Source organism: Oryctolagus cuniculus, chromosome 15 (assembly GCF_964237555.1).
Source record: "Oryctolagus cuniculus chromosome 15, mOryCun1.1, whole genome shotgun sequence".
NCBI classification, from domain to species: Eukaryota; Metazoa; Chordata; class Mammalia; order Lagomorpha; family Leporidae; genus Oryctolagus; species Oryctolagus cuniculus.
The window spans coordinates 78,181,070-78,205,243 of NC_091446.1; the positions used below are offsets into that span (position 1 = coordinate 78,181,070).

At 46.3% G+C, this 24,174-nt stretch overlaps 1 protein-coding gene across 3 annotated transcripts in view; it reads left to right on the forward strand.

Annotated features, from left to right (window-relative positions):
- The window catches only part of BMPR1A (bone morphogenetic protein receptor type 1A), a 137,666-nt gene that overhangs the window by 83,345 nt on the left and 30,147 nt on the right, over positions 1-24,174 (forward strand). For 2 of the 3 annotated variants that reach the window (XM_070057996.1, XM_051823147.2), the window contains one exon: positions 18,964-19,144. In XM_070057996.1, the coding sequence (XP_069914097.1) occupies positions 19,078-19,144 (67 nt within the window). In that variant the 5' untranslated portion in view covers positions 18,964-19,077. Of the gene's footprint in view, positions 1-16,031; positions 16,152-18,963; positions 19,145-24,174 lie in introns of those variants that run through there. The other variant, XM_070057997.1, reaches the window with a different exon arrangement.

Genomic DNA, 24,174 nt, shown 5'->3' on the forward strand with positions numbered 1-24,174 from the left:
AGCTGGTGTCCAGACTTAGGACTGCTTCAGAGAACAGAAAATAAGCAAGGCGCCTCGGTTGGTTGGATGGGACTGGTATAGCCTCGATAACAAAACCCAGACATGGGGAACAGAAAAAGTTATAGGCCAGGTTTGCTCGCGTAAAACCTAGCAGAAACAGACTCTGCCGTATATTTAGTGTCGTGCAGTTTTGACAGCCATAGATGGCCTTACTGCAGGTGCCCCTTGCAAGTCTGGTCGTCCCCAGACCACCTTGTTTCCAATAACTCACCCCACATCCAGGACCCCAGTGAACCCCCTCAAGCTTGAGAATTCCCTGAAGTGACTCACAGAACTCAAGAAAGTGACAGACTTACAGTGTAGGGAAGTTTTAAGTCTACTCTTTTCCTTCTACAGGTTCAAAAAATTTTATCTATGAAATATATTAACAATGGGCAGATTTATAGAAGACCAAAACATCAAATAAAATGTATTGCCACGCCAAAACCTGGAGCCATATGCAGTCTGAAACTCCAGGGGGCGATACAGCGCTGCTCATATAGGGCTGAACCCAGGGGTAGGGGATTGGGCTTCTGGAAGGGGTGGGAAGGGGTGGCGTGCTGTGGAAGGTCAGGATGAGGGAGGGGTGCATGAGGTCCTGGTTACTGCCCCCAGGTCCTTTCTGTCTGGGCCAGGTGTCACACCCCATCTCGTCTTCCTGTGAAAAGCTCCTTCCTAGCCAGAAAGGGGGATATCAAGAGAGAAAAGCTGGTCTACACCTCTGGCTGTGTACTTCACGAGTGTAGGTTGCCTTTGCATGTGTAAACAAAAGGACAGCCCTTCAGAGCCCTGAAAGGCTCTGAGGTCCAGGTCCACATTTTCTCTGAATAAGCCAACCTGAAACCACCAGAGGAGAACATTTAGGGTGGGACACGTGCCTTTTCCATGCAGTTTTATTATGAAGTGAACAGATCAGGACCCCCTGGATGGACTAGGCAGAGGGCGTGGCCTGGGAGGCGTCTTGGTGTGCAGTGTCAAAGTCTTCCTCCCCTGGAGTCAGTAGGTATCTCTGCGAGTCGTCAGCCAGGAAGCTTACCTGAGCAGGGTATACAGGACTTTTATATGGTGGCATGGCTGGAGGAGTGGCCAGGTGATGGAACTCAGTCTTCAGCCCTCTCTCCTCCAAGAGGCCTGCCTGGCTCAGTCTTTCTGGTAACCAGCCCTCACTCTGAGTCAGCTGGTTAGCATAAACTCAGGAATGATCCAGAGATACTCCACTTCCCAGGAAATTCCAAAGATTTAGAGTCCCTTCCTGGAACCAGGCGCAAAGACTGGGCAGCTTACTGATTATGCAGTGATCATAAGCTAGAATAGTCTCAGGAACCTAAGAACAGTGTGTAAATTGTCAGTGTTGTCACAGTTTGTCCTGAAACTTAATGACTGGAAACACTTGCTGGTTTATAGGAGTTGGGGAGCAGCTAGAGCTGGATCGCACCACCTTGGGAACCCTGCTGCAGCCAGGGTGTGCTGGGGTTTGCAGCCATCTGAAAGCTGGAGTGGGGAGGAAGTACTTGGAAGGTGGCTCACTCATGAGTATTGGCAGGAGGCCTCAGCTCCTCACCCCATGGGCCTCCCCGCCTGCTCACACCCTGGCCTCTGGTCTCAGAGCAAGTGGTCCAAGGAAGAGCACAGAGGAGGCTGTGGTGCCTTCTGGGACCTAGCCACAGGAGTCATACTGTCAGTTGTTTACTATTCTGTTGGTTAGAAGGAAGCCACTCAGCTTCTTCCACACTCACAGGAGATGGGTTCTGCTGATACTGAGCAAGGGCTCAGTGCCTCACATAAGTGGAAGGTATTACAGCCCCAGCTTTTGCATTTGTTGCAGAGCGAGCTGGCCAGGATGTCACAGAAGCCCATAGCCTGGGCCCTTCGCTCAGCATACAGCAAGTCCATCAGTGATGAAAAGTGGGGATGATACTTAGGTATTTACTTGCAAAGCATAGAGCAAGCAGTTGGGCAGTTGCCTCTTAATTCCCAGTCTTCTACAGACTGCTGAAGTTTTGGGTTTAGAGGTGTGTGTGTGGCTCCTGAACTGGTCTCTGGTTGGTCTGCTTGTGGCCTTCCTTTGTGTTGAGCAGGGATCCAGTGTTCTTTTGGGAGTTTGGGGCCTCAGTGGGCCTGGGGGCCATGTTATCTGGGTGCCTGGAAAATCTCCAAGACAAGACTGAACCTGTAGAGGAGATAAAGGACCTGAGGAGTCTTACACTTTGGGCCCCTGTGCAGCTGCAGCACTCCCTCAGTTTAGTGAGTTGTTGATTTATGGTCATCAACACAGGGCAAATCAGCGCTCCTACAAGGGAAGGGAGCTTGGGAGGCTGGGGTACCGGGGCCTGATGGTGTCTTCTCTCTGCATTAAAGGTGCCCTATACAGGCTTGGTGTCAAGGAGATGAGGCAAAATGCAGATGTCTTCTCCCCAGTCCAGGGGTTTGGGTAGGATTTGTGGGGGGGCAGGAAAGAGAAGTTGTGTTGTGCTGTGGCAGTTTCTGATTGGTGGGGCTCCCGGCAGAACCAGGTGTGGATTGGGATGAGGGAGAATCTGGTGAGCAGGTGTTGCGATCTGTGGGCCCTTTCACAGCTTAAAACCACCCACCTTTTTTATTTTCCCTTATTTTCTGTCTTGGGGTCCCTTTGGGTGAGGACTGACTTTGGTTCCTGGTGTCATCGTAGGTCACAGTCTTCCCTTTTCATGCTTGTGTAGCTCAGCTGGTCAGCCTGGGTCCACTTGAAACCAGGCTAGGCTGGCTTTGGGGTGAAGTCTGTAAAATACCTTGAGAGAAACAGTGGCTTAACCTGACCTTCCCAGGAAGCGTCGGCACCTCTAGAAGAGTGTGGGAGAGTTTGCGGTCATCATTTTAAAACCACCATAGATGGCTTACTCTCGAGGGAAACTCTAAGTAGGAGTTCAGTCACTCATTAATGCAATGAAGGGGGAGAATGTGGTGGTTCTGTCACAGGATGGGGAAAAAACACTTGATGAACTCAGCTCCATTCACGATGAGCACTCTTAGCCAACTAACAGTAGAAGGAACTTCCAGAATGTGATCTAGAGTATCATTACATTTACAATCAACTTAGGGACAGTTGATATTCCTTATATTATGTCATTTCTGCTTGTTAAAGTGTATTCATGTGTCCCTTGAGTGTTTTAAAATTGTGCCTTTGTCCGTGTTCACATATGGAAATATAAAAAATCAAAGGTTACCAGAATATCTGCTGACACTAGCATTGAAGCCAGATCCTACAGATTTATCCGCACACATAGCAAACCCTCGCAGAAGCATCCATTCATGCTCATTACCGTGTTACTTACACTGCCTCAGGATTGGAAGGGACCTGACGCCCGTCAGCTGGAGAGTGTGGGAGCACAGAGCTGCCAGTTACCGATAGGTGAAAATGAATTTAAAAGAACTATAAATATGCGTTGTGGAAATTTCTCACCACGATATGTGGAAGAAAATTTTAGCATATGTTTTATACATGTGTAGAGAGCTTAAGTCTGCAGCACAGTGATCTGTACACATGTGTTTAAAGTGGGTATCTCAGAAAAAGTATCAGCCAGTTGTTTGAGGTTAAACAAAGATGATGCCAAGAGGGAAAATGGCAAGCTCGGGTGCAGTCTGTCCCAATGCTACAGAACTTGTTAACATGGTCTCAACCAGGGGGTGTTCTGACACCGGGTAAAGAAGGCAACACCTCTCCTCCACAGGGGGAACCTTTCCTGGGTGTGCAGGCTCCTGGCCTCACACTTGTCCACTGGGATTTGTGAACTTGGTGGTGCTTTCTCAGACCTGCAGGTGTGCAAGGCTTTCGTCTCCTGTAGTTTGTGGGTCAGGCTTGTTAGGGAAGAATTGTTAAGAGATCTGATTTTGGCATACTCTGGAGACTTAGCATTTATGCATAAATATTACCTTTGAACCTGTCCTTGTGTCTCCTTGGTGAAAGATTGCATTTGTGTTTAGATAGTGTTTTGACAATCCCTCTCTCAGACCGCATGATTTGCACCAGAGAAAGGGCTGTATTTTCCTTTTGTCTGTGATTATTTCTACAGTTTTTTAACTTGGTGCAACTCTGTGACTGTAAAAGTATAAGCCAAGCCATTGTTTGCCTTAAGCAGTATTTTAGATTTTGGGAGTAATGTTTACTTTCTTTAGATCTTTTATATCTCAGACTTGAGGATATGCATGAAAACAGTGGAAATTTTTCCTCACTGGATCTTGACTCAAGTCAGGGCTGAGTGAGCAAAAGGAAGTGGTGTGGGTTTTGTATTATTTCAATTGTGTTGAGATAAGGAAAAGGGATAGTTTATCCACTGCACTGCTCTTTGGGAAGTCTGGTTTGTACGTAAAAGTAGAAGGAATTGGCATACAATTTTAATTCTTATTCTTTTGTTCAGTCATTCCCTCAGCAAATAGTTAGTACCATCTGTGTGCCAAGCACTGTTTTAGGTGCTAAAAATACACAGTGAGCGGATGAGGCACCCCTGCCCTTATGGAACATACGTTCTGGAGCAGGTGGCAGGCAGTGATGAGTAAATTATATATTAAATTACAGCATGACAAGTGCTAAGGAGAAAAAATAGTAGGGAAAGAGGGTAGGAGTGCCAGGAACGGGGATGGGATTACAATTTTAAATAGGGTGGGCAGGAAAGGGATTTTGAGTAAGGGCTAGGAAGGTCATTGCAGATGTCCTGGGGAAGAATGTTCTAGGCAAAAGCACCTGCAGCTTGTTTAAGCAACAACAAGTGGACCAGTGCAGCTGGTGCGGAGGGAGTGGGGTCTGCTAGACTGTTGTAGACCTTTCACTCTGAGTGTATTGGGTGGCTTTTGATCAGAGGCTTGATATACCTTAATATACTTTTTTAAAGAAAAATTTATTTATTTATTTGAAAGGCAGAGTTATGAGAGGCAGAGGCAGAGAGAGAGAGAGAGAGAGAGAGAGAGAGGTCTTCCATCCACTGATTCACTCCCCAATTAGCTGCAATGGCTAGAGCTGCACCCATCCAAAGCCAGGAGCCAGGAGCTTCTTCTGGGTATCCCACACGAGTGCGGGGGCCCAAGGACTTGGGCCATTTTCCACTGCTTTCTCAGGCCATAGCAGAGTGCTGGTTGGGAAGTGGAACAGCCAGGACTCGAACCGGTGCCCATATGGGATGCCAGCACTGCAGGCGGCAGCTTTACCTGCTACATCACAGTGCTACCCCCCTTAATATGCTTTTGGGCTCCTATGTTGGGAATATATGATGGGCAGTGGTGAAAGCAGGGAGACCAGTTAGGAGTCTGTTTCAGTAACCCAGGCAAAGGATGTGAGTGACTTGGACCAGAGAGAAAGTGATGGATCTAGGGAGAAGTACATGGCTTCTGAGTGTCTTTTGAAGGTAGAATCAATGGATTTGATGGCACATAGGAGGTTATGATGAGGAAGAAGGGAGTGGTCAAGAATAACACTTAAGATAGTAGCCTGGGGAACTGAAAGAGGAAAGAGGCTATTAGCCAAGGCAGGAAAGATTATTTAAGCAAATTAGGGGCATGGTGGGAGGGGTAAAAGATCAGGAGTAATGAATTCTATAGCTGCTGGTAGCATTATTAGATCACATTTTTTTTTTTTTAATATTTTATTTGAAAGAGAGAGAGAGATCTTCCGTCTGCTGGTTCATTCCCCCAGATGGCCACAGGAGCTTCATCCAGGTTTCCCACATAGGTGCAGGGGCCAAGGGTCAGGTGCATTTGCAGGGAGTTGGATCAAAAGAGGAATGGCTGGCTGAGACGCAAACTGGCACCCAAATGAGATTCCGATGTCACAGGCGGCAACTTAATCTGCTGTGCCACAATGTCCTGTCAAATCATTTTTTTTAAAAAAATATTTATTTATTTGAGAGGTGGAGTTACAGACAGTGAGAGGGAGAAACAGAGAGAAAGGTCTTCCATCCGTTGGTTTACTCCCCAAATGGCCGCTATGTCTGGAGCTGCGCTGGTCCAAAGCCAGGAGCCAAGAGCTTCTTCTGGACTTTCCCAGGCCACAGCAGAGAGCTGGATTGGAAGAGGAGCAGCCGGGACTAGAACCAGAGCCCATATGGGATGCTGGCGCCACGGCAGGGGATTAACCTGCGTCACAGAGCTGGCCCAAGATCAATTTTTATACTATTTGAACTGTCTTTAAAAAGTTAGCTCTTCTTATACCAACCTATGTTTTCTTTCTTTTTTTTTTTTTTATTTGACATGTAGAATTATAGACAGTGAGAGAGAGAGAGACAGAGAGAAAGGTCTTCCTTCCGTTGGTTCACTCCCCAAAAGGCCGCTATGGCCGGTGCTGCGCCGATCCGAAGCCAGGAGCCAGGTGCTTCTTCCTGGTCTCCCATGCGGGTGCAGGGGCCCAAGCACTTGGGCCATCCTCCACTGCCCTCCTGGGCCACAGCAGAGAGCTGGCCTGGAAGAGGAGCAACTGGGACTAGAACCCAGTGCCCGTATGGGATGCCGGCGCTGCAAGGTGGAGGATTAACCAAGGGAGCCAGGGCGCCAGCCCCCCAGCCTGTGTTTTCCTTGCATATGTGCTATTAAGTGTCTTTTTTTTTTTAAACATTTATTTATCTCTTTGAAAGTCAGAGTTACACACAGAGAGGAGAGGCGGGGTGGCGGGGGTCTCCATCCTCTGGTTCACTCCCCAACCGGCCGCAATGGCTGAAGCTGCGCCGATCTGAAGTCAGGAGCCAGGAGCTTCTTCCAAGTTTCCCACACAAATGCAGGGGCCCAAGGACTTGGGCCATCTTCTACTGCTTTCCCAGGCCACAGCAGAGAGCTGGATCATTAACCTGCTACACCACAGTGCCAGCCCCTGAAGTACCTTTTCTAAAAAGATGTTTTAATTTATTCAGAATTACTAATTTTGCAGTAATCCAGCCCAGAATACTAAGTGTGCCTTGCCTTTAATCCTCATATGAGCTAGAATGCTTTTGGTTGTATCAGAAACATCAACCCTCCTTAACATGCAAAAGGGAACTAAACTGGCTCTGAACTGAAGAATCTCCAATCAGCTCAGCTGCATCCAAGGGTGTTTGAGTGGCTCCCTGCAAGGCTGTGGCTTCTCTGTCTCCTGTCTCTGCCTTCTGGTCCCAGCAGAGCTGCCAGAAGCTTGGGGACTGCTAATCTCCCATTCCTATTCAGTTTGCAAGGTATCTTTGTTGCCACAAGCCCAGCTCAGCCCTGAACCTGTCCTGTGGTGCAGAGGATGGCGCATGTGGATTGGCACAACCCAGGATGGAGCCTGTGCTGCAGTACTCTGAACTTTCTACAGATTGTGAGGCGGGGAAAACATGGAGAGCGTGGTCAGTTTTTTTTTTTGTTGTTTTTTTTTGCTTTTTGTATTTTTTTTTTTTTTTTTGACAGGCAGAGTGGACAGTGAGAGAGAGAGAAAGGTCTTCCTTTTGCCATTGGTTCACCCTCCAATGGCCGCTGCGGCCGGCGCGCTGCAGTTGGCGCATCGCTCTGATCCGATGGCAGGAGCCAGGTACTTATCCTGGGTCTCCCATGGGGTGCAGGGCCCAAGCACTTGGGCCATCCTCCACTGCACTCCCTGGCCACAGCAGAGAGCTGGCCTGGAAGAGGGGCAACCGGGACAGAATCCGGCGCCCCGACCGGGACTAGAACCCGGTGTACCGGCGCCGCAAGGCAGAGGATTAGTCTAGTGAGCCACGGCGCCGGCCGATCAGTTTTTAAATTGCTTTTGCATCATACGATCATTGTGGTTAGCACAGCAAGAGTGATTTCCCTCTTAAAGTGGTCAGGTGAGAAGGAAAAAAAGTAGTTTCTTTTGAGACATTTGTTTGATCAGGATAATTTTTTTTCAGGCTCGTGCTTGTAATGCCAGCATCCCATATTGGAGCGCTGGTTGGAGTCCTGGCTTTGCTCTGCTTTCAGTCCAGCAGCAGATGGCCTGAGTGCCTGGCCCTGCCACCCATGTGGGAGACCAGGATGTGAAGTTCCTGGCTCCTGTCTTCAGCCTGGCCCAGCCCTGGCCACCGCAGCCATTTGGAAAGTGAACTAGCGATGGAAGATCTCTCCCTCTCTGTGGCTCTGGCTTTCAAATAAATAAATCTTTTTTATTTTCTTTAGAAAGATAACTTTTGCCCCTAGAGCTCTAATATTTTGCCACTTGAGCAACTAGTACTGGAAGGGAAGTGTTATGAAGAGAGGGATGAACCATGACAGCCTGTTGTGCTAGTGAGGAAGCAGTGTTTCTCTGGGTGGGCATTGGACACCTGCAGCCCACCTGCAGTGCCTGGCGTTGTGTCCTGACTCTGCTCCTGGTCCTGCTGTCTGTTAATGTGCACCCTGGGAGGCAACAAGTGATGGCTCAAGGAGTTGCCACCCCATCGGAGACCCCCACCCCTTGAGTTCCGGGCACCTGGCTTCAGGCTGGCTCAGCCCAGGCTGTTGCAGGCATTTGGGGAGTGAATCAGTGGGTGGGAGATCTCTCTTGGTCTATCCCTTTCTCTTTTCTCTCTGCTTTTCAAATTACATGAAAATAAATAAAATGAAGATAATACTATCTCTCTGTGTATATTATATAAAACAGTGTTTCTCAATAAGGAGGGCACTATCGGTATTTGGTTCTTTGTTTTAAGGGAGAGTCTGCACATTGCATTTCTTTTCCATATTGATTCATGAGCCCTCACTGTGTGACCTGTCATATTGCAGATATTATTCCCAAAAAAAGTCACCTGCATGTTTCTCGGTCTCGTAGGAGGAAGCAGGACCACCCTGAAAGAACTTAGGACTCCTTTTGAAAGGAATATTCTTTCACACTGATGACAAAAATACTGATGAACCAGGAATACCGGGCAGGTCTTGCAGGAACCCAACTGCCTGAGCCTTCAGTGCTGCCTCCTAGAGTCTGCATTAGTAGAAGCTGGAGTCAGGAGCCAGAGCCAGGTTATCAAGCCCAGGTACTCCAAGATGGGGTACAGGTATCTCAACGGTTAGGGTAGAAGCCAGCCCCCTAAACTTATCTTTTAATTCCATTTCCACAAACTGTTTGAAGTAGCCTACTGTATCAAAATATGCATGTGCCGTGTGTGTATAGTCATTTACTCTCTTATCTATTCCTTGAAAGTCTTTGTATCTGTCAGGGCCCAACACAGGAAGCTGAAAGCACAATGGTTATTTTAACAGAGAAAATACATATAGGGGATTATTACCAGCTATAAGAGAACTAAAGAAGCTGAAAGAATACTGGGGTTAAACTAAGATAGTAAGTACGAGAAGCAGTTACCATCCTTAAGGAGAGTTCAGGTTCCAGATCCTGGAAGCTTGGAGAAAAGCATATCCCTGTGGCTGTGGCCCCAGCAGCTCTGAACCCGCCTATTGCTGGGACCCAGACCCTGAGGAGCAAGTACCACCGGGTGCAAAGGGTGCCACAGGCTGGCTCTAGGAGCGTGGAGGAAGCTGGAAAGCCAACCAGCTGCTGCCACCAGTTAGGCAGGGTGCGCTCAGGAACTCTTGGCAGAAGCTGCACACCAGTCAGAAGGGGGTCCCTTCTCCGCCTCTCCAGTTTCTCTGGCTCTGCAGTGAGCAGAACCTCCCCAGGGCCAGCCGAGGAAAGAGGGGAGGGAAGCCATATCGCACTCTAGCCTCGCAGAGCAGAGCCAAAAGAGGGAGTGCTTGCTTGCTTGCTTTCCTCTTTTTTTTTTTCTTTTTAATTTTTAAATTGAAAAGCAGTGGTGTGATTATGAACACAGTCCTTCCCATGTTTTTATCTCATTACCCTCCTGCAGTTCCTTACTGTGCAGTCATGAGTGGAGTGCGGGCTTCGTCAGCAGCCGGCGTGCCACTTACTGGTGGTGTGAATTTGGACACGTTCCCTGACTGCTGAGCTCCACTTTTGCTTGTGAAGTTGGGAAGATGCAGTAAGATCTTATGTGGTTCAATAAAAAGTAACTTATTTATTTGAGAGGTAGAGTTACAGTGAGAGGAAGAGACAGAAAGAAAGATCTTCCATCCACTGGTTTACTCCTCAAATGGCCGCAACGGCCAGAGCTGAGGTGATCCGAAGCCAGGAGCCAGGAGCTTCTTCCAGGTTTCCCACATGGGTGCAGGGGCCCAAGCGCTTCGGTCATTTTCTACTGCTTTCCCAGGCCATAGCAGAGAGCTGAATCAGAGAAGGAGCAGCCGGGAGTAGAACCAGTGCCCCGTTTCTCTTTCCGTGTACTTAATTGTGGTGTCCTGGCCAGAATGCCACAGTTGGATTGGAAGACCTGTCAGTGTGTCCTTTTAGTCACTCGCTGTGAAATTCACCAGCTCACTTTATCTCCCCTAACCTGCCCCTTCTCCTTTAAAGTAGGGATAAGCTTACTTACTGACAGTTGTATACATCAGATAATGTGTGTAGAACTATTTTGCAAATTACAAAAATGACAGGATATGAAGATGTGCTAACACAGTGAAGACCTTACCACTAAGTGCTATGTAATCCTCACGAAGGACCAGATCTGTCTTTTCTTGCCCCCTGAACTCGTCCCCGCCAACGTTATGTTGATGTTGTCTCTATTCGCGTCTTGTGCAGAAACACAGTGTTGTTCCCCACACCCGGAATGTGCTTGTGGGGATGGCCAAAACCCGCTGCCTTCCAGGCCTGTCTGCAGCACTGATTCGCTCAACCTGTGTGTAGCTTGCATGCTTAATCTCGGGGAGAGACTCAAGAGTAACACCCAAACCCTTAAATTCACAGCTGCCAGACTCAGGAATCCTGATGATAGGACAAAGATTGGTGGATACAAGGATCTAGTTCTGATTTTTGTGAAGTTTTATTAGAACTGAACAAACAAAAAAGCCTTAGAGAAACTAGAGATTGAAAATCCATTATCTCCTGTTTTAAAAAATCCTTTCTAGGGCTGGTGTTATGGCACAGCAAGTTAAGCTGCCACCTGCAGCATCCCATATGGGTGCCACTTGACATCCCAGCTGCTTCCTTTTCCATCCAGCTCCCTGCTGATGCATCTGGGAAAGCAGCAGAAGGTGGCCCAAGTGCTTGGGCCCCTGCCACCTACGTGGGAGAGATTCAGGTGGAGTTCCAGGGTCCTGGCTTTAGGCTGGCCCAGCCCCAGCTATTGCAGCCATTTGGGGAATGAACCAATTGATGGAAGATCTCTCTCGGCCTCCCCAACCCCTCAAACTCTGTGTCTCAAATAAAAAAAAAATCCCTAAACCAGGAACCATTTCTCCTGCATCTAATACCAAAGGTCCTGATCAGGAGTGTGAAACAGAAATGCACCAAGTGTACACCATGCACTACGCATTCATCTTGGCTCTCTGGTTCTGGAAGAATCCATCCTTTGCTGGGGAGAAGGTCTGGGCCCAGAGGCAAGTGTGGGTTTGAGAGGGCAGAGCTGAGCAGAAGTGTGAGTTACCTTGAGTGAGCTCCAGAGCACTGGGTAAAGGTGGAGTCTGCTCAGGAAGCAGTCTCAGGTGTGCTAATGAAACTGGCAACCCCCAGGGTGGTAAAGACCTGGCACTTAGTGATGAATTACGGAAATGATTCCTGAAAGTATAGTCCTCAGACCCGGCAGTTGGAAGTGGCTTTACGAGTGGAACTTCCCTGTCCTAGCTGAGGTCAGAATTTCGCTCTCTGGATAGTTCTCTGTCTCTGGCTCCTGGGTCTGTCAGACTTTGTAAAAGGCCTCTCATGACAAGTGCCTCCCTGGTGGCAAAGGGCTCAGGTCTGGACTGCGAGCAGTGTTTTGGTAAGATTCCTGTGCATTGCCTCAGATGCGCTCCCACTCCCCCTTTAAACAGTCTGATTGCGTAAGATTTCACGGGTAGACTTGGGTGAGATCGTTTGTTACTCTAACAGAACTATAAGTTGTGTAGCTCTGTTGTGCATGTTGGCTTAGGGATGATGGCGTGGAGGTTAGGCTTGGGGCAGGAGTGGAGGCACTGCTGGTTAAGGGAAAAGACGATATTCTTATGCTAATACAGGCACTGGATAAGGAGCAAAGCAGCCATGCAAACAATGCCCATGGAGCCAGAAAGTCTGCAGTGCATCTACTCCTTCTCTGAGAGCTTGTCAGACCAGGCGCCTGGCGCTGCCGGGGGGCCTGCACCGGGGAGTTTGCTCCTTGATGCTTGGCCGAACTGGCAGCTGGCCAGCTTGTTGGAAATTCCCAAACCTCTCCACTAGAAAGTAAAAATTACGGGTGGGGGGCTTAATGGGAAGAGGAAAGAATGACTTTGGTCTGTTTTTTCAGCTGACTTCAGCCTTTTCCTGTTTTGTTTTCTTTAATTCTTACTGAATTATTGGTTCAACCTTCTTGCTGTTTGTGAAGCTTCAACATTTTTTACTTTTGAAAAAGAAATTATTCTATCTTATTGACCCACTCTGCCTTCATCTTATTTTCCTGGAGGAAAAACTTTACTAATTTGTGTGTGTGTGTATTATGCCATATATATATACATATATATATACACACACACATACATATATGTGTGTGTGTATATATATATATCAAAGGTAAATTATTTAGATGCCCATTTGTTTTTTACCTTAATAGTTTTTAAATGCCAGCCTCCTTTAAAAATTTCGATCATGTAGCATTTCAATTGTTTACATCTCCTTATGTTCTTAAAAAAAAATGGTTGTTGAATCTCATTTTTGGCTGGGGTACAGAGAGGGCTGTTTGCTTATTTCACAGGCAGAGAGAGACCTCCCATCTGCTGGTTCACTTCCCAAATGCAGAAACTCAGTTCAGGTCCCCTGTTGGAGTGATGGGGAGCCCAGTGCCTGAGCCATCATCCCATGCTGCCTCGCCAGGTGCTCACTGGCAGGTAGCTGGCATCAGGAGCAGATTGGGACTCTACATAGGGGCTCTCACGTGGGCTATAGGCCTCCCAACTCGCATCTTAGTCACTATGCCAGATGCCTGCCCCATCCTTATAGTCTTGGCATTCCAAGAAGATATTTTGGGACCGGTGCTGTAGTACAGCAGGTTAATGCCCTGGCCTGAAGCACTGGCATCCTATATGGGCGACAGTTTGAGACCCAGCTGCTCCACTTTCGATCCAGCTCTCTGCTATGGCCTGGGAAAGCAGTAGAAAATGGCCCAAGACCTTGGGCCCCTGCACCCACATGGGAGACCTAGAAGAAGTTTCTGGCTCCTGGCTTCGGATCAGCACAGCTCCAGCTGTTGCAGCCAACTGGGGAGTGAACCATCGGCTGGAAGACACCCTCCCCTGCCTCTCCTCTGTGTAACTCTGACTTTCAAATAAATAAATCTTAAAAAAAATAGATATTTTAATTTAATGCAAAAATTCTGATGAATTAGTCTAGGAGTTTTTTCAAATATAGATTTTATTGATGCAGGCCTTTTGGTCTTGAAGTTAACATGTCCATTCCCCATGTTGGAGTACCTGGGTTTGATACATGGCCCCAGCTCCCAGTGCCAGCTTCCAGCCAGTGCAAACCCTTAGAGGCAGCGTTGAAGACTCAAGTACTTGGGTGCCTGCCACCCATGTGGAAGACCTGGATTGAACTCCTGGTTGGGCCCAGCATAGCCCTGGCCCTTGTGAGCATTTGGAGAGTGAACCAGTGGATGGGTGATCTCTGTCTAGCCCTCACAGACCCCCACCCCCATGATAATAAATCTATTTTATTATCAGATGCTAGAATTATAAAATTCTCAATTTATGAATAGTTGTAAAATAAGCTTAATATTTTGCTACATCCTGATTATAGAAACAGTTCACATGAGGGGATAAGTAAAGCCCTCAGTATTTATACTGTTAATAGCAGTCGCAGCACTCACACTGCCGTCTATTACTCAGTGGGTTAGTAAGACTCTGTCTGGTGGCTAATGAAACGGAGACCTGGATAGCTTAAATGACTTCCCCAAAGTCACACCGTGAATAAACACTGGGGCTGCTCCTCAACACCAAGCAGACTAGTGATTTAAGCTCTGAAACTGCTCCTTGGGGTCTCATAGGAAAAGTTCCTTTACCTGGAACACAAGACTGATGCCATTTATGTGGGACCGTGGTTTCGGAGGGCCAGTGGAGCAGGGAGTCATACTTGCTGAGGTCATTTTAACACAAGGAGCATACATTCGGCAAGTTCTGGAAGGAGAGATGCTGGTGGTGTTCTCCAGTTCTCCGGCATTTTGGCTGCTTTATGCTTATGTTGTCTCTGCTCTGGCTGTGCTGTTTGGACTTCTGTCCTGGTTGACTGCGAAAAACTCATTGTAATTAGGCTCTTATTATTTTGTCAGGTTTCTTGTGATGATTATGTTAGTTATTCATTACTCCAAAACTTAGCAACTTAGTGGTTTTCCACTGCCATCAGGGCCAGCCTGTGGCACAGTGGGTTAAGTCGCTTTTTGTGATGCTGGCATCCCATATCAGAGTGGTGGTTTGAGTCCCAATTGCGCTGCTTCTAATCCAGCTTCTTTGCACATGGTGCCTAGAAAGGTGGCAGATGATGGCCCAAGTGTCTGAATCCCTCCCTCCCACATGGGAGACCTGGATGGAGCTCCTGGCTTTGGCCTGGCCCAGCCCTGAGTAAATCCATAGGTGATCTCTTTCCCTATAACTCTACCTTTTTTTTTTTTTTTTTAAAGATTTATTTATTTATTTGAGTGGTAGAGTTACAGAGAAAGAGAGGTCTTCCATCTGCTGGTTCACTCCCAAATGGCTGCAATGGCCAGAGCTGGGCTGATCCAAAGTCAGGAGCCAGGAGCTTCTTCTGGGTCTCCCACATGGTGCAGGGGCCGAAGGACTTGGGCCATCTTCTGCTGCTCTCCCAGGCTATAGCAGAGAGCTGGATCAGAATTGGAGCAGCCTGGACTCGAAGTGGCACCCATGTGGGATGCTGGTGCCTCAGGCAGAGGCTTTGCTTTTTATACCACAGCACCTTCCCTATAACTCTACCTTTCAGATAAATAAAATAAATCTTCTACAAGCCACTACTACCATTTATTGCACGTTTTTGAGGGGCAGGAATCCAACAGGCCACAAGGTTCTTCCTGAAGTTTTGGTTAAGAGGTTCGTGGAGACACAGTTGCCCCGGGGCAGTTGACAGAAGGCCGCAGTCCCTGCTGGGTGGGCCCTTCTCTGAGGCCACTCCAGTGTCCTTCCCACTTGGAAGCTGGCTGCCCTCCAGTGAGGGAGCGGGGAGGAAGCCGATCCAGGGGCAGGAGTCACACTGTTGCTTCATTTTATTGGCTAGAAGTGAGTCACAAAGTCTCCTTGTCATTCAAGGGAGGGGACTGGGCTCCACCCTTTGAAGGGAGTTTCAAAAGCACTGCATGATCTTTGACTGGTAGACTGAGTTCTTTCTAACTGTGAAAAGTGTCCCGTGTGTGGTCATCTCTGTTCCACCTGCAGCCCCACATGCTGTGTTAACACTGTCTGTGATGGATCCCAACCCATGTTCACCAGTGAGAGCCATGGAGGCGGGCGTGGTGTCAGTGCCTTTGTATATCTTCAGCCCGGAATGTCTGCCTCAAAACCAGAGGCCCCGTGAGCCATTCCCGCCGAGCGACCTCAGATATCCAAATCTCAGTTTGAGCCTCTGCTTTCACTCCTTTCAAACTCCACTCATTCCCATTTTGGGGATCACTTATGTCAGAGATGTGCGGATCTTCTTTAATGCCTTACCTCAGCAACCTTAGCCTCTGTTGCCACTCTCCTAAACTACATTTCTTCTTTTTTCAAAGATGTATTTATATGAAAGGCAGAGTGACAGATGGGGGGGAGAGAGAAAGAGTGAGCGAGAGCACAAGACAGAGCTAGGAGGAGTGCAAGAGCAGACTTCCATCTCTTGGTTCACTCCCCGAATAGCTGCCACAGCTGGGGCTTGGCCAGGCTGAAGCCAGGAGCCTGGAGCGCCATCAGGGTCTCCCATGTGGATTGCAAGGGGCCCAAACACTTAAACGTTTTCTGTTGCTTCCCCAAGCACATCAGCAGAGAGTTGGATCAGAAGCAGAGCAGCCTGGCTAGAACCAGTGCTGCAGTATGGGATGCTGGCATCACAGGTGACGGGTTGACCAGCTACCCCTCAACACCAGCCCTTCATGATACAGTTCCCACAGTATTCTGTGCTCATCTCCTCCAGTTTATCATATAGATCACAGGTAATTGCCTCCCATCCTGCTTAGCATTACATCCCCAAGCCTACATAGGGTCTTGCCTCATCTGTGCGTCTTTAACCTCATCTCCCTCACACTGGCCCTCGTTCTCCTTTGAGAAACAGTGTCCTTTCTGTTCTTCTCTGCCTCAAGATCTTCGCACAGGCTGTTCCCTAAGACTAGGATTCCCCCCCACACCTTACTTGGCTAGCTCTTAACTCTTCCGGTTGCCTCTGTCACTTCTCCATGTTGCTTTTCCCGACCCCTCCACCTAGACTAGATCAGGTCACCGCCTGTACCCCCGTGACCTGCCACTTCCCTTCCTACCACGAGCTGGGATTACGAAAGGCCTGTGTTGTCCTGATTATCTTGTCTCGTTTAGTGGCGGTCAGCTTCATGGATCTGTTCTGTTTTTATCACTGTGTTCTCAGTATCTGTGGTGGAATCATACATCAAATAGACACTTAAATAATTAGTAAATTAATATTCAGCAGCAAGAACACTGTGTGCACAGGACTTCAGCATGAGAAGGGATCTGACAAATTACTAGCCCACCGTCCCTTTCATGTCAAGAGGACATCCAGCTGTGTTGCTTGTAGCTCAGGTTAGGCAGTTTCTCCTCTTTCCTTTCCTTGCATTCTTCCCTTTAGAGGCCTGACCAGGTAGAGCAGAGTGAGGCCGCTGCCCTCTTTGTTTCTGTTAATCCTTGGTAAGCTTGCATTCAAGTCCCAAGTGCAGATACACACTGAGCTTCCAGTTAGCTAAGACCTGATGGCTGATCGCCATACATGTTAAATACAAGTTTCAGTCTATAAAACTTTTCTTGCAGATGAGCTTGTCCTGAACAGCACCTACTACTTCCTCTGCCAGGTTGGCACTTGTCGTGCACATGCATGGTGTGAAAAAAGCATCCGAACACCTACTGTGTACCAGGCTCTGCTCATGCTTTATGATGTGTATGCTGTATGAGGCACACAGCGGGGCCAGCAGGCAGTGCAGGGTGGCAGTCTGTACTTGGAGTTTGCACTCAGACCTCCTTGTCACTCACCAGCAGTGTGACCTTAAGTCGTTCCTTAAAGCCTCCTTGCCTGTTTTCTCATTTGTAAAATTAAAATAATAACTCTGCCTTTCTTCTAAGGTGGCTGTCATGATTCAGTAAGTTGATGTTAGCAAAGCCCCTGTAATGGTACTGCCATACAGTTGGAGGAGAATTGTTCTCAGAATAACTTGGGGTTAGCAAATATCTTGCTGTTTTCTAAGATAAGGACACTCATGCAGAGAAGCTAAGTTACTTACTTAAGGCAGATTCAGGGTTTGAACTCGTGCCAAGGTTGCAGGGTCAGGGACTGTGAGTGTGGCGAATGCTTAGAGTTCTTGGATTGCTCTGTAGGATGCCGAGGTTGTAGCTCTAATGAGACAGGCCACATAGTGGCTTTAAATAAACTGATGAATAAACAAGTCACTGCAACTGGAGAAACGGTGCCACCTTTCACTGTGACAGCAAGAGGAGGAGCAGCACTGGGGAGCAGGAAGGATTTAGACAAGTGGGTAGAAGATACATGGTGGGCAGGTAGAAATGAGGGCACACATCAAAGCTGGAAGGAAATATACTAGAAATTTTTTGTGCATCTGAAACCTAGAACAAGTACCATAAAATCACAGTTGAATAGTTTCAGGAAGTAAATCTTCCAGAGGGAATGCTGTGAAGTCATACTGCAAACCTCATTCTGCAGTTCTTTTAGATTTTAACATCTTCGGCTCTTGGCATGGTATGATGGGAAGCAATTTCATTTTGTAGTAGAGAACTAAGAATTGTGCGGATTTTAGAGCTAAACCATAAATAAGATGTCCATATGAAACACCTTACTGGAAGCTTTATTTGTCTCAATCCTGTAAATGCCTTTGGAAAGCTAATTATTTTGAAAAATTCTTAAGTACTGAGAAAGCTTGGGTTATTTAGCATATAAGTCACATGAATGGTAGCTGTATCAAAAATAAGCAAAACCATTTTCATTCAGGAATAATTCAGGCTTAGGTCAATAAAATGGAGGTACTAGAACCAATAGAATAGGAGAAAAGTAGAATTATATTCATCTTGATACATACTAGCCTTTTTCTCTTGTTACCTATTAAACCATTTTACTTTGAGGCCTTTAAGAGTTCACTGTGTTAACAATAACCACATCTTATATCAGGGAGGTTATGTTTAATGTCATCCATATTAAAAGCCCAGTTACATCCTAATTAAGTTAGATTTGCAATATTTTAGGAAAATATTTTTCCTTCTAAGCATATAATTTTTTAATTTTAGTTTTTGAAAATAATTTCAGATGTATTTCTCTTTGGTTTTGCTTTAATGATGAAACTCATTGCTAATTTGAATATGTGTGATTTTCTTTGTAAATGTTCTTTTCTATCTGCAGAATAAATTATTAGGAAGATGCCAGATGTTTTTATTACATCCTCTAGGGTTTGAAAGAATGTTAATGAATAGCTTATATTTTAAACTTGACTTTCCCTATTTGATTCTTACCATATTAAGGAATTTTCTTGAAAGTAAACCAGCTTCCTTCTGAGCAGCCAGGAAGGGCGACTATGTACTGTATTCCTCTTGCTTTCCGTATGGGGGTCTGAGGTCAGAAGAGGTTACACTCTATTATGGAGTTACTTAGGCTTTGTATTTTAACAAGAAGAGCTTTACTCTTTAAAAATGCATTTCACTGCTTAAAGGTGTGTGTGGACATTTGTTTTTCTCTCAGTTTTGGAAAACTTTCCAAAATTTAGTTGTGCTCATTGCCTTTTCGCTGTTGTCTTTCAGGAGAAAGCAGTGGGAGTTGGAGTTACTGTCAAGTGATTGCGGCCTGTCCTGAGAACACTTCCCCGAGCTCAGCTGTTAACGGTGACAGAGCACAGGGGACGCCGACCTTGAACAATGACTCAGCTCTGTGTGCACATCAGGTTACTGGGAGCCTATCTGTTCATCATTTCTCGTGTTCACGGTCAGTGGTGTTCATGTAATATATGTAGGCATTCATTCTTACATCTGTTTGTTCTTTTTTTCTTTGTAAAGGTTTATTGATTTATTTGAAAGGCTGAGTTAGAGAGAGAGATCTTTCACCTGCTGATTCACTTTCCGAAGGCTGCTGTGGTTGGGGCTGGGCCAGGCTGAAACCAGGAGCCAGGAGCTTCATCTGGGTCTCCCACGTGGTTGCGGGGACCCAAGCACTGGGCCGTGATGTGCTGCTTTCTCAGGCCATAGCAGGGAGCTGGATGTCCGAGCAGCAGGGAATGGAACTGGTGCCCATTAGGGATGCTGGCATTACAGATACTCGAGGCTTGACCCACTGTGCCACAGCGCGGGCCCCAATATCTATTCTTTCAACTCATGTCGCCTTTTTAACAGTTAGGCCCAGCATTTCAGCACAGATTTTGAAAAAAATTATTACTGTTATTTTAATTCTTCATGTTTATGGGGGACAGTATGAACATTCAGTGTATGTATTCAGTGGGTGATAATCAAATCAGGTTAGCTAGCATTTCCATCTCCTTAAACATTTAAAAATAAGTTTTATTAATACCTAATAACTGTACATATTTATGAGCACAGTGTGATATTTCAATAAATACTTATGTTTTGTAATTAAATCAGAGTAACTAATGTTTCCTTTTCCTTGTCACCAGCACAACTTTTTAAATAAAGAGCCACAGAACAGATACAGGTTAAATAATTTTTGAACTTGGCTGCAATATAAACATTTTCAAGTGCTTTTAAAATCTCAGCCTCTCAGAGCCTATTTGCACGTCCATGACAGAGATATTGTCTCAACACACCATCCTGCGGCCTCGTGAGGCTTAACTGCAATAGCATGTACGTGGCACTGGTCTGTGCTGAGTACTGATTTATGACCATTCCTGTGATATCACCCTGTGTGTTCATAGCTTGCAGCTCCCAAACAGGAAGTTATTGTGAGGACTCTGAGGGTCAGATGAACTGTATTTGCACATGAGACTTTTCCTGGATGACTTAATTAGGGTGATGTTTTAAACTGAAAGGATAGTACTATTTTGCAAGAGGATTTCAGATGGAATATATTGAACATATTCATACCTTTAATTTTTCTACTTCATAAGTTGCTCTTTCATAATGTTTTGTTCACAGTAATATGGATTAATATTTACCCACAAAAAGAAACATTTACAGCATAAAACTTTTGGCATTTCCATTGAATTTGTAGCCTGTTTGTACTTTGTCTCAGATATAAAAATATCCTTATTATTACCATGCTTAGAATACAGAAGCTTCTTGCAAAAGCCACTCTTACTTGTGAAACACCAAATTGTTTAACACAACATTTTTATTTTGACACTGGTGACATGCTTTATTGGTCACCATCAACCGAAGCAGTCATAGACTTGAAGATGAGGAGGTAAAATGAATAGTAATATTTATATTTGCCTCTAACTTCCAGGCAATCTGTTTGGTGTAAACAAATTTTAATATCTTTTTAGGCTGATATAGGTAGTATCCCCTATACTATCTCAGATTGTTCTACAAAAGTAATTCCAAATAGTCCATGGAGGGGCCAGTGCTGTGACACAGCAGCTAAAGCCCCGACCTGCAGCACCAGCATCCCATATGGGCTCTGGTTGAATTCCAGCAGCTCCACCTCTCATTCAGCTCCCTGCTAATGCACCTAGGAAAGCAGCAGAAGCTGGCCCAAGTGCTTGGGCCCCCGCACCCACGTGGGAGACCTGGAAGAAGCTCCTGGCTTCAGCTTGGCCCAGCCCTGACCCTGTGGCCATTTGAGGAGTGAATCAAAAGATGGAATCAATCAACCAATCAATCAATCTCTTTCTGCCTCCCTCCCTCTCTCCTCCTCTGTAAATCTGCCTTTCAAAAAATAAACAAATCTTTAGAAAGAAACCACAAAAATAAAAAGAAACAAGATTATTTTGATAGTTGTCTCAAATGATAACACAAAAAGTATTTGCTCTTAAAGAAAACTAAAACCAATGTAGTAAAGGTATTATTTTTCAGAAATACCCAAAATCACAGAGTGGTATCAGGGAAAATAACTATAGTTCTAGGTTTAGCCTGAATTCTGTCTTAGGAAACTAAATTTCTTTGTAACTTGGAAGAAATAGTAACACTTCTCCTTGATATGAACAGGAATTTTTTGAGCATCAAGTGTTCTGATGTGGGTTTGATTGCCTTACATTGAGATAAAGTCACTCACATTTCACTAAAAAATCGAGTCATCTGATGTATATCTTTAAGATTTATTTATTTATTTTGAAAGCCAGAGTTACAGAAAGAGGGAGAGACAAAGAGATTTTCCTTCGGCAGGTTCACTCCCGAGGTGGTCAAAATGGTTGGGGCTGGGCCAGGTGGAGCCAGGAGCCAGGAGCTTTGTCCAGGTCTCTCGAGTGGGTGGCAAGTGGCCAAGCATTCTGCTGCTTTTCCCAGGCCATCAGCAGGGAGCTGGGTCAGAAGTGGAACAGCCAGGACTTGAACCCGTGCCCATATGGAATGCTGCTGTCACAGGTGGCAGACAAGCTGTGCCACAACGCTGGCCCCAAAAGTCATCTGATATTAGCTTCTAACAGGCATTTAGTCCTCTTTTCTCCCCTAAACTTTGATTTTAGCTTTGAGTAACTGACCCAACTCACAGTGGCCTAAATAGGGGTTTATTTTTAACGTAGGTTGTAGGTATTGGCGAGTGCTTAGTAATGGTGCAGTCTTGAGGTCACCGACTGTCATTCTCTCGGACCGTCCCTCGTGGCTACAGAACAGCTGTCCTTCGTCTGAAGCAGGGGAAATGAGGGAGGGGTGGGCAGCGGCCTCAGCTGGATCCCTCACCTCAGGAAAGCAGAAGTGTCCACAGAAGCTAACCCCATCACCCAAGGCTTGCTGGCTAAAATGAGCCTACTTGCAAGAGCTACAAGCAAGTAGCTTCTCAGCATTGCCTTAGATGAATCTATGTCCATGGCTGAGGGCTGAGCACACTGTGTGCCCTAAACAAAACCAGAGCTTGGTTAGCTGGGGAAGGGGCAACTGACTGGGCCTGCAGTGGTGTTTTATCTCGTCTGTCACTTAGCATGTTCTCAGCTACAAGTAGCAAAAATAAACAAACAAATAAATAAAAATAAATAAATATTCAAAAGGGCTTTAAACTGTAAGGAAAACGTAATACCACACAACCGGGAGTCTAAAGGTACAGGCACTAACTAGTTCTTTCTGTGTCAGCTGTGCCATCTTCCACATGTCAGTTTAACTCTGGGTTAACTCACCTCACAGCCACAGTGTGGTTACTGAGAGCCAGATGCCACATACACATGTGGCAACTTAGTGATAACATCCAGTAAAGAAGGGGGCTGAATATATCTCTTCCTGGCTCTTTGTAATTGATAAAGAAATCTTTCCCCCCGGCACTCCCCTCCTTCCTCCAATAGACTTCATTCTAATCTTAGTGGTCAAAACTTGATATACATTCTTGTGTAAACAAATCACTGACAAGGGGAATGGAACTCAAATGGTTGGATTAGAACAAGAGTTACCTCAGTCCAGGGTAGGGCTGCGCTTTGCCTGAATCTGGTGGAGTAGGGGCAAACGCTTTAAGAGTGTGTGAGTGTGTGTGCACACGTTACATGTGTGCTGCTGCCCAGGGGAGGGAGAATGTCTGTTGCAGGGTGCCACGTCTGCCTCCCATCATCTACAACCCTCCCCACACCTGTGCCCTAGAAGTGCTCCTGGTGATGGGTATTTTCAGAGGGACCTGTGACCCCAGGGCTCCGTCCACTCAGTGCCCTCAGCTGCTCCTCCAGGACATGTGGTGTGCAGCCCTCTCCTGCACATCTGGATGTGCCACTTTGGGTTCAGCGGTGTGGTTCAGAGAAAGGAGGAAGGAGAGTTGGTAGCATCCTCAGCACTTGCTGCTGTGTATGGAAGCCTGGCGGTGAAGGGTGGCCAGCCACCTGGGAGGTTTTCTCTTGACTGGTGCAGCTGGCTAGTGTTTCTGCTGGTAGCCTCTGTCTGAGATGGCCTTAGTGGAGGGTGTACTCTCTGGAGTCTGGGCAGCTTTAGTGGCTATTAGTGGCTATTAGTGTGGAAGTTCAGGTGTATCTTTGACAGTAGGCTATGGCAGGCCTTCTGGTGTAGTGAGTAAAGTCGCTGGTTTGGATGCTGGCTGCTCCACTTCTAATCTAGCTTTCTGCTAATGTATCTGGGAAAGCAACAGAGGATGGCCCAAGTGCTTGGGCCCCTAACATCCACATGGGAGACCCTGGCTCCTGGCTTTGGACTGGCCCAACTCCGGCCACTATGGCCATTTGGAGAGTGAACCAATGGATAAAAGATCTCTGTCTCTAATTCTGCCTTTCAAATAAATAAATGTTTAAAAAAATTTTTTTAGTAGGCTGACGTTCCATTTGCTTCTGATCTGTTTGAGACCTGTTAAGCACAGCTGAGCTTCTTGTCTGGATGTAGTACTCTGAGGATTCGGGTCTCTAGCCCCCTTTCTTTGCTTGCCTGCTCCCCTGGCCCTTACTTTGCTGTCCTGTGCTCCAAGGCACTCTAGTGTTAGGTTAGAAGATGACCTTGCTTGATTTGATTTCATAGCACTTATCTCTAAGTAAACATCAAAAAATACCAGATTGCAGTATTTGTTGGTTTTTATTGACTTTCTCCTTCTAAGACTTAAAGCTGTAATTGATAAGGAACTTCATTTTGTTCGTTGTTGTAGTCACTCAGGGCTTAAAGCTGGCTAGCACTCTGAAATTATTACTTAATAACATTTTTGTGTAATGAATTAAAATAGAGCAAGAAAGAAGTTATTGTGTTAGACATATGTTTTTATACTTAACAATATGCAGCAGCAGCAGGCACCTGTTATCACCCAGATTATGGCCTAGGACTCCTTGGAGCAATTGCTGATTTTAAGTCTGGCAAGGAAAGTGCAAGGTGACCTGAAATATCTTGGCCAGAAATCAAGGGAAAGCTTGAAGGATACGGGGACCGGTTTGAAGAGGC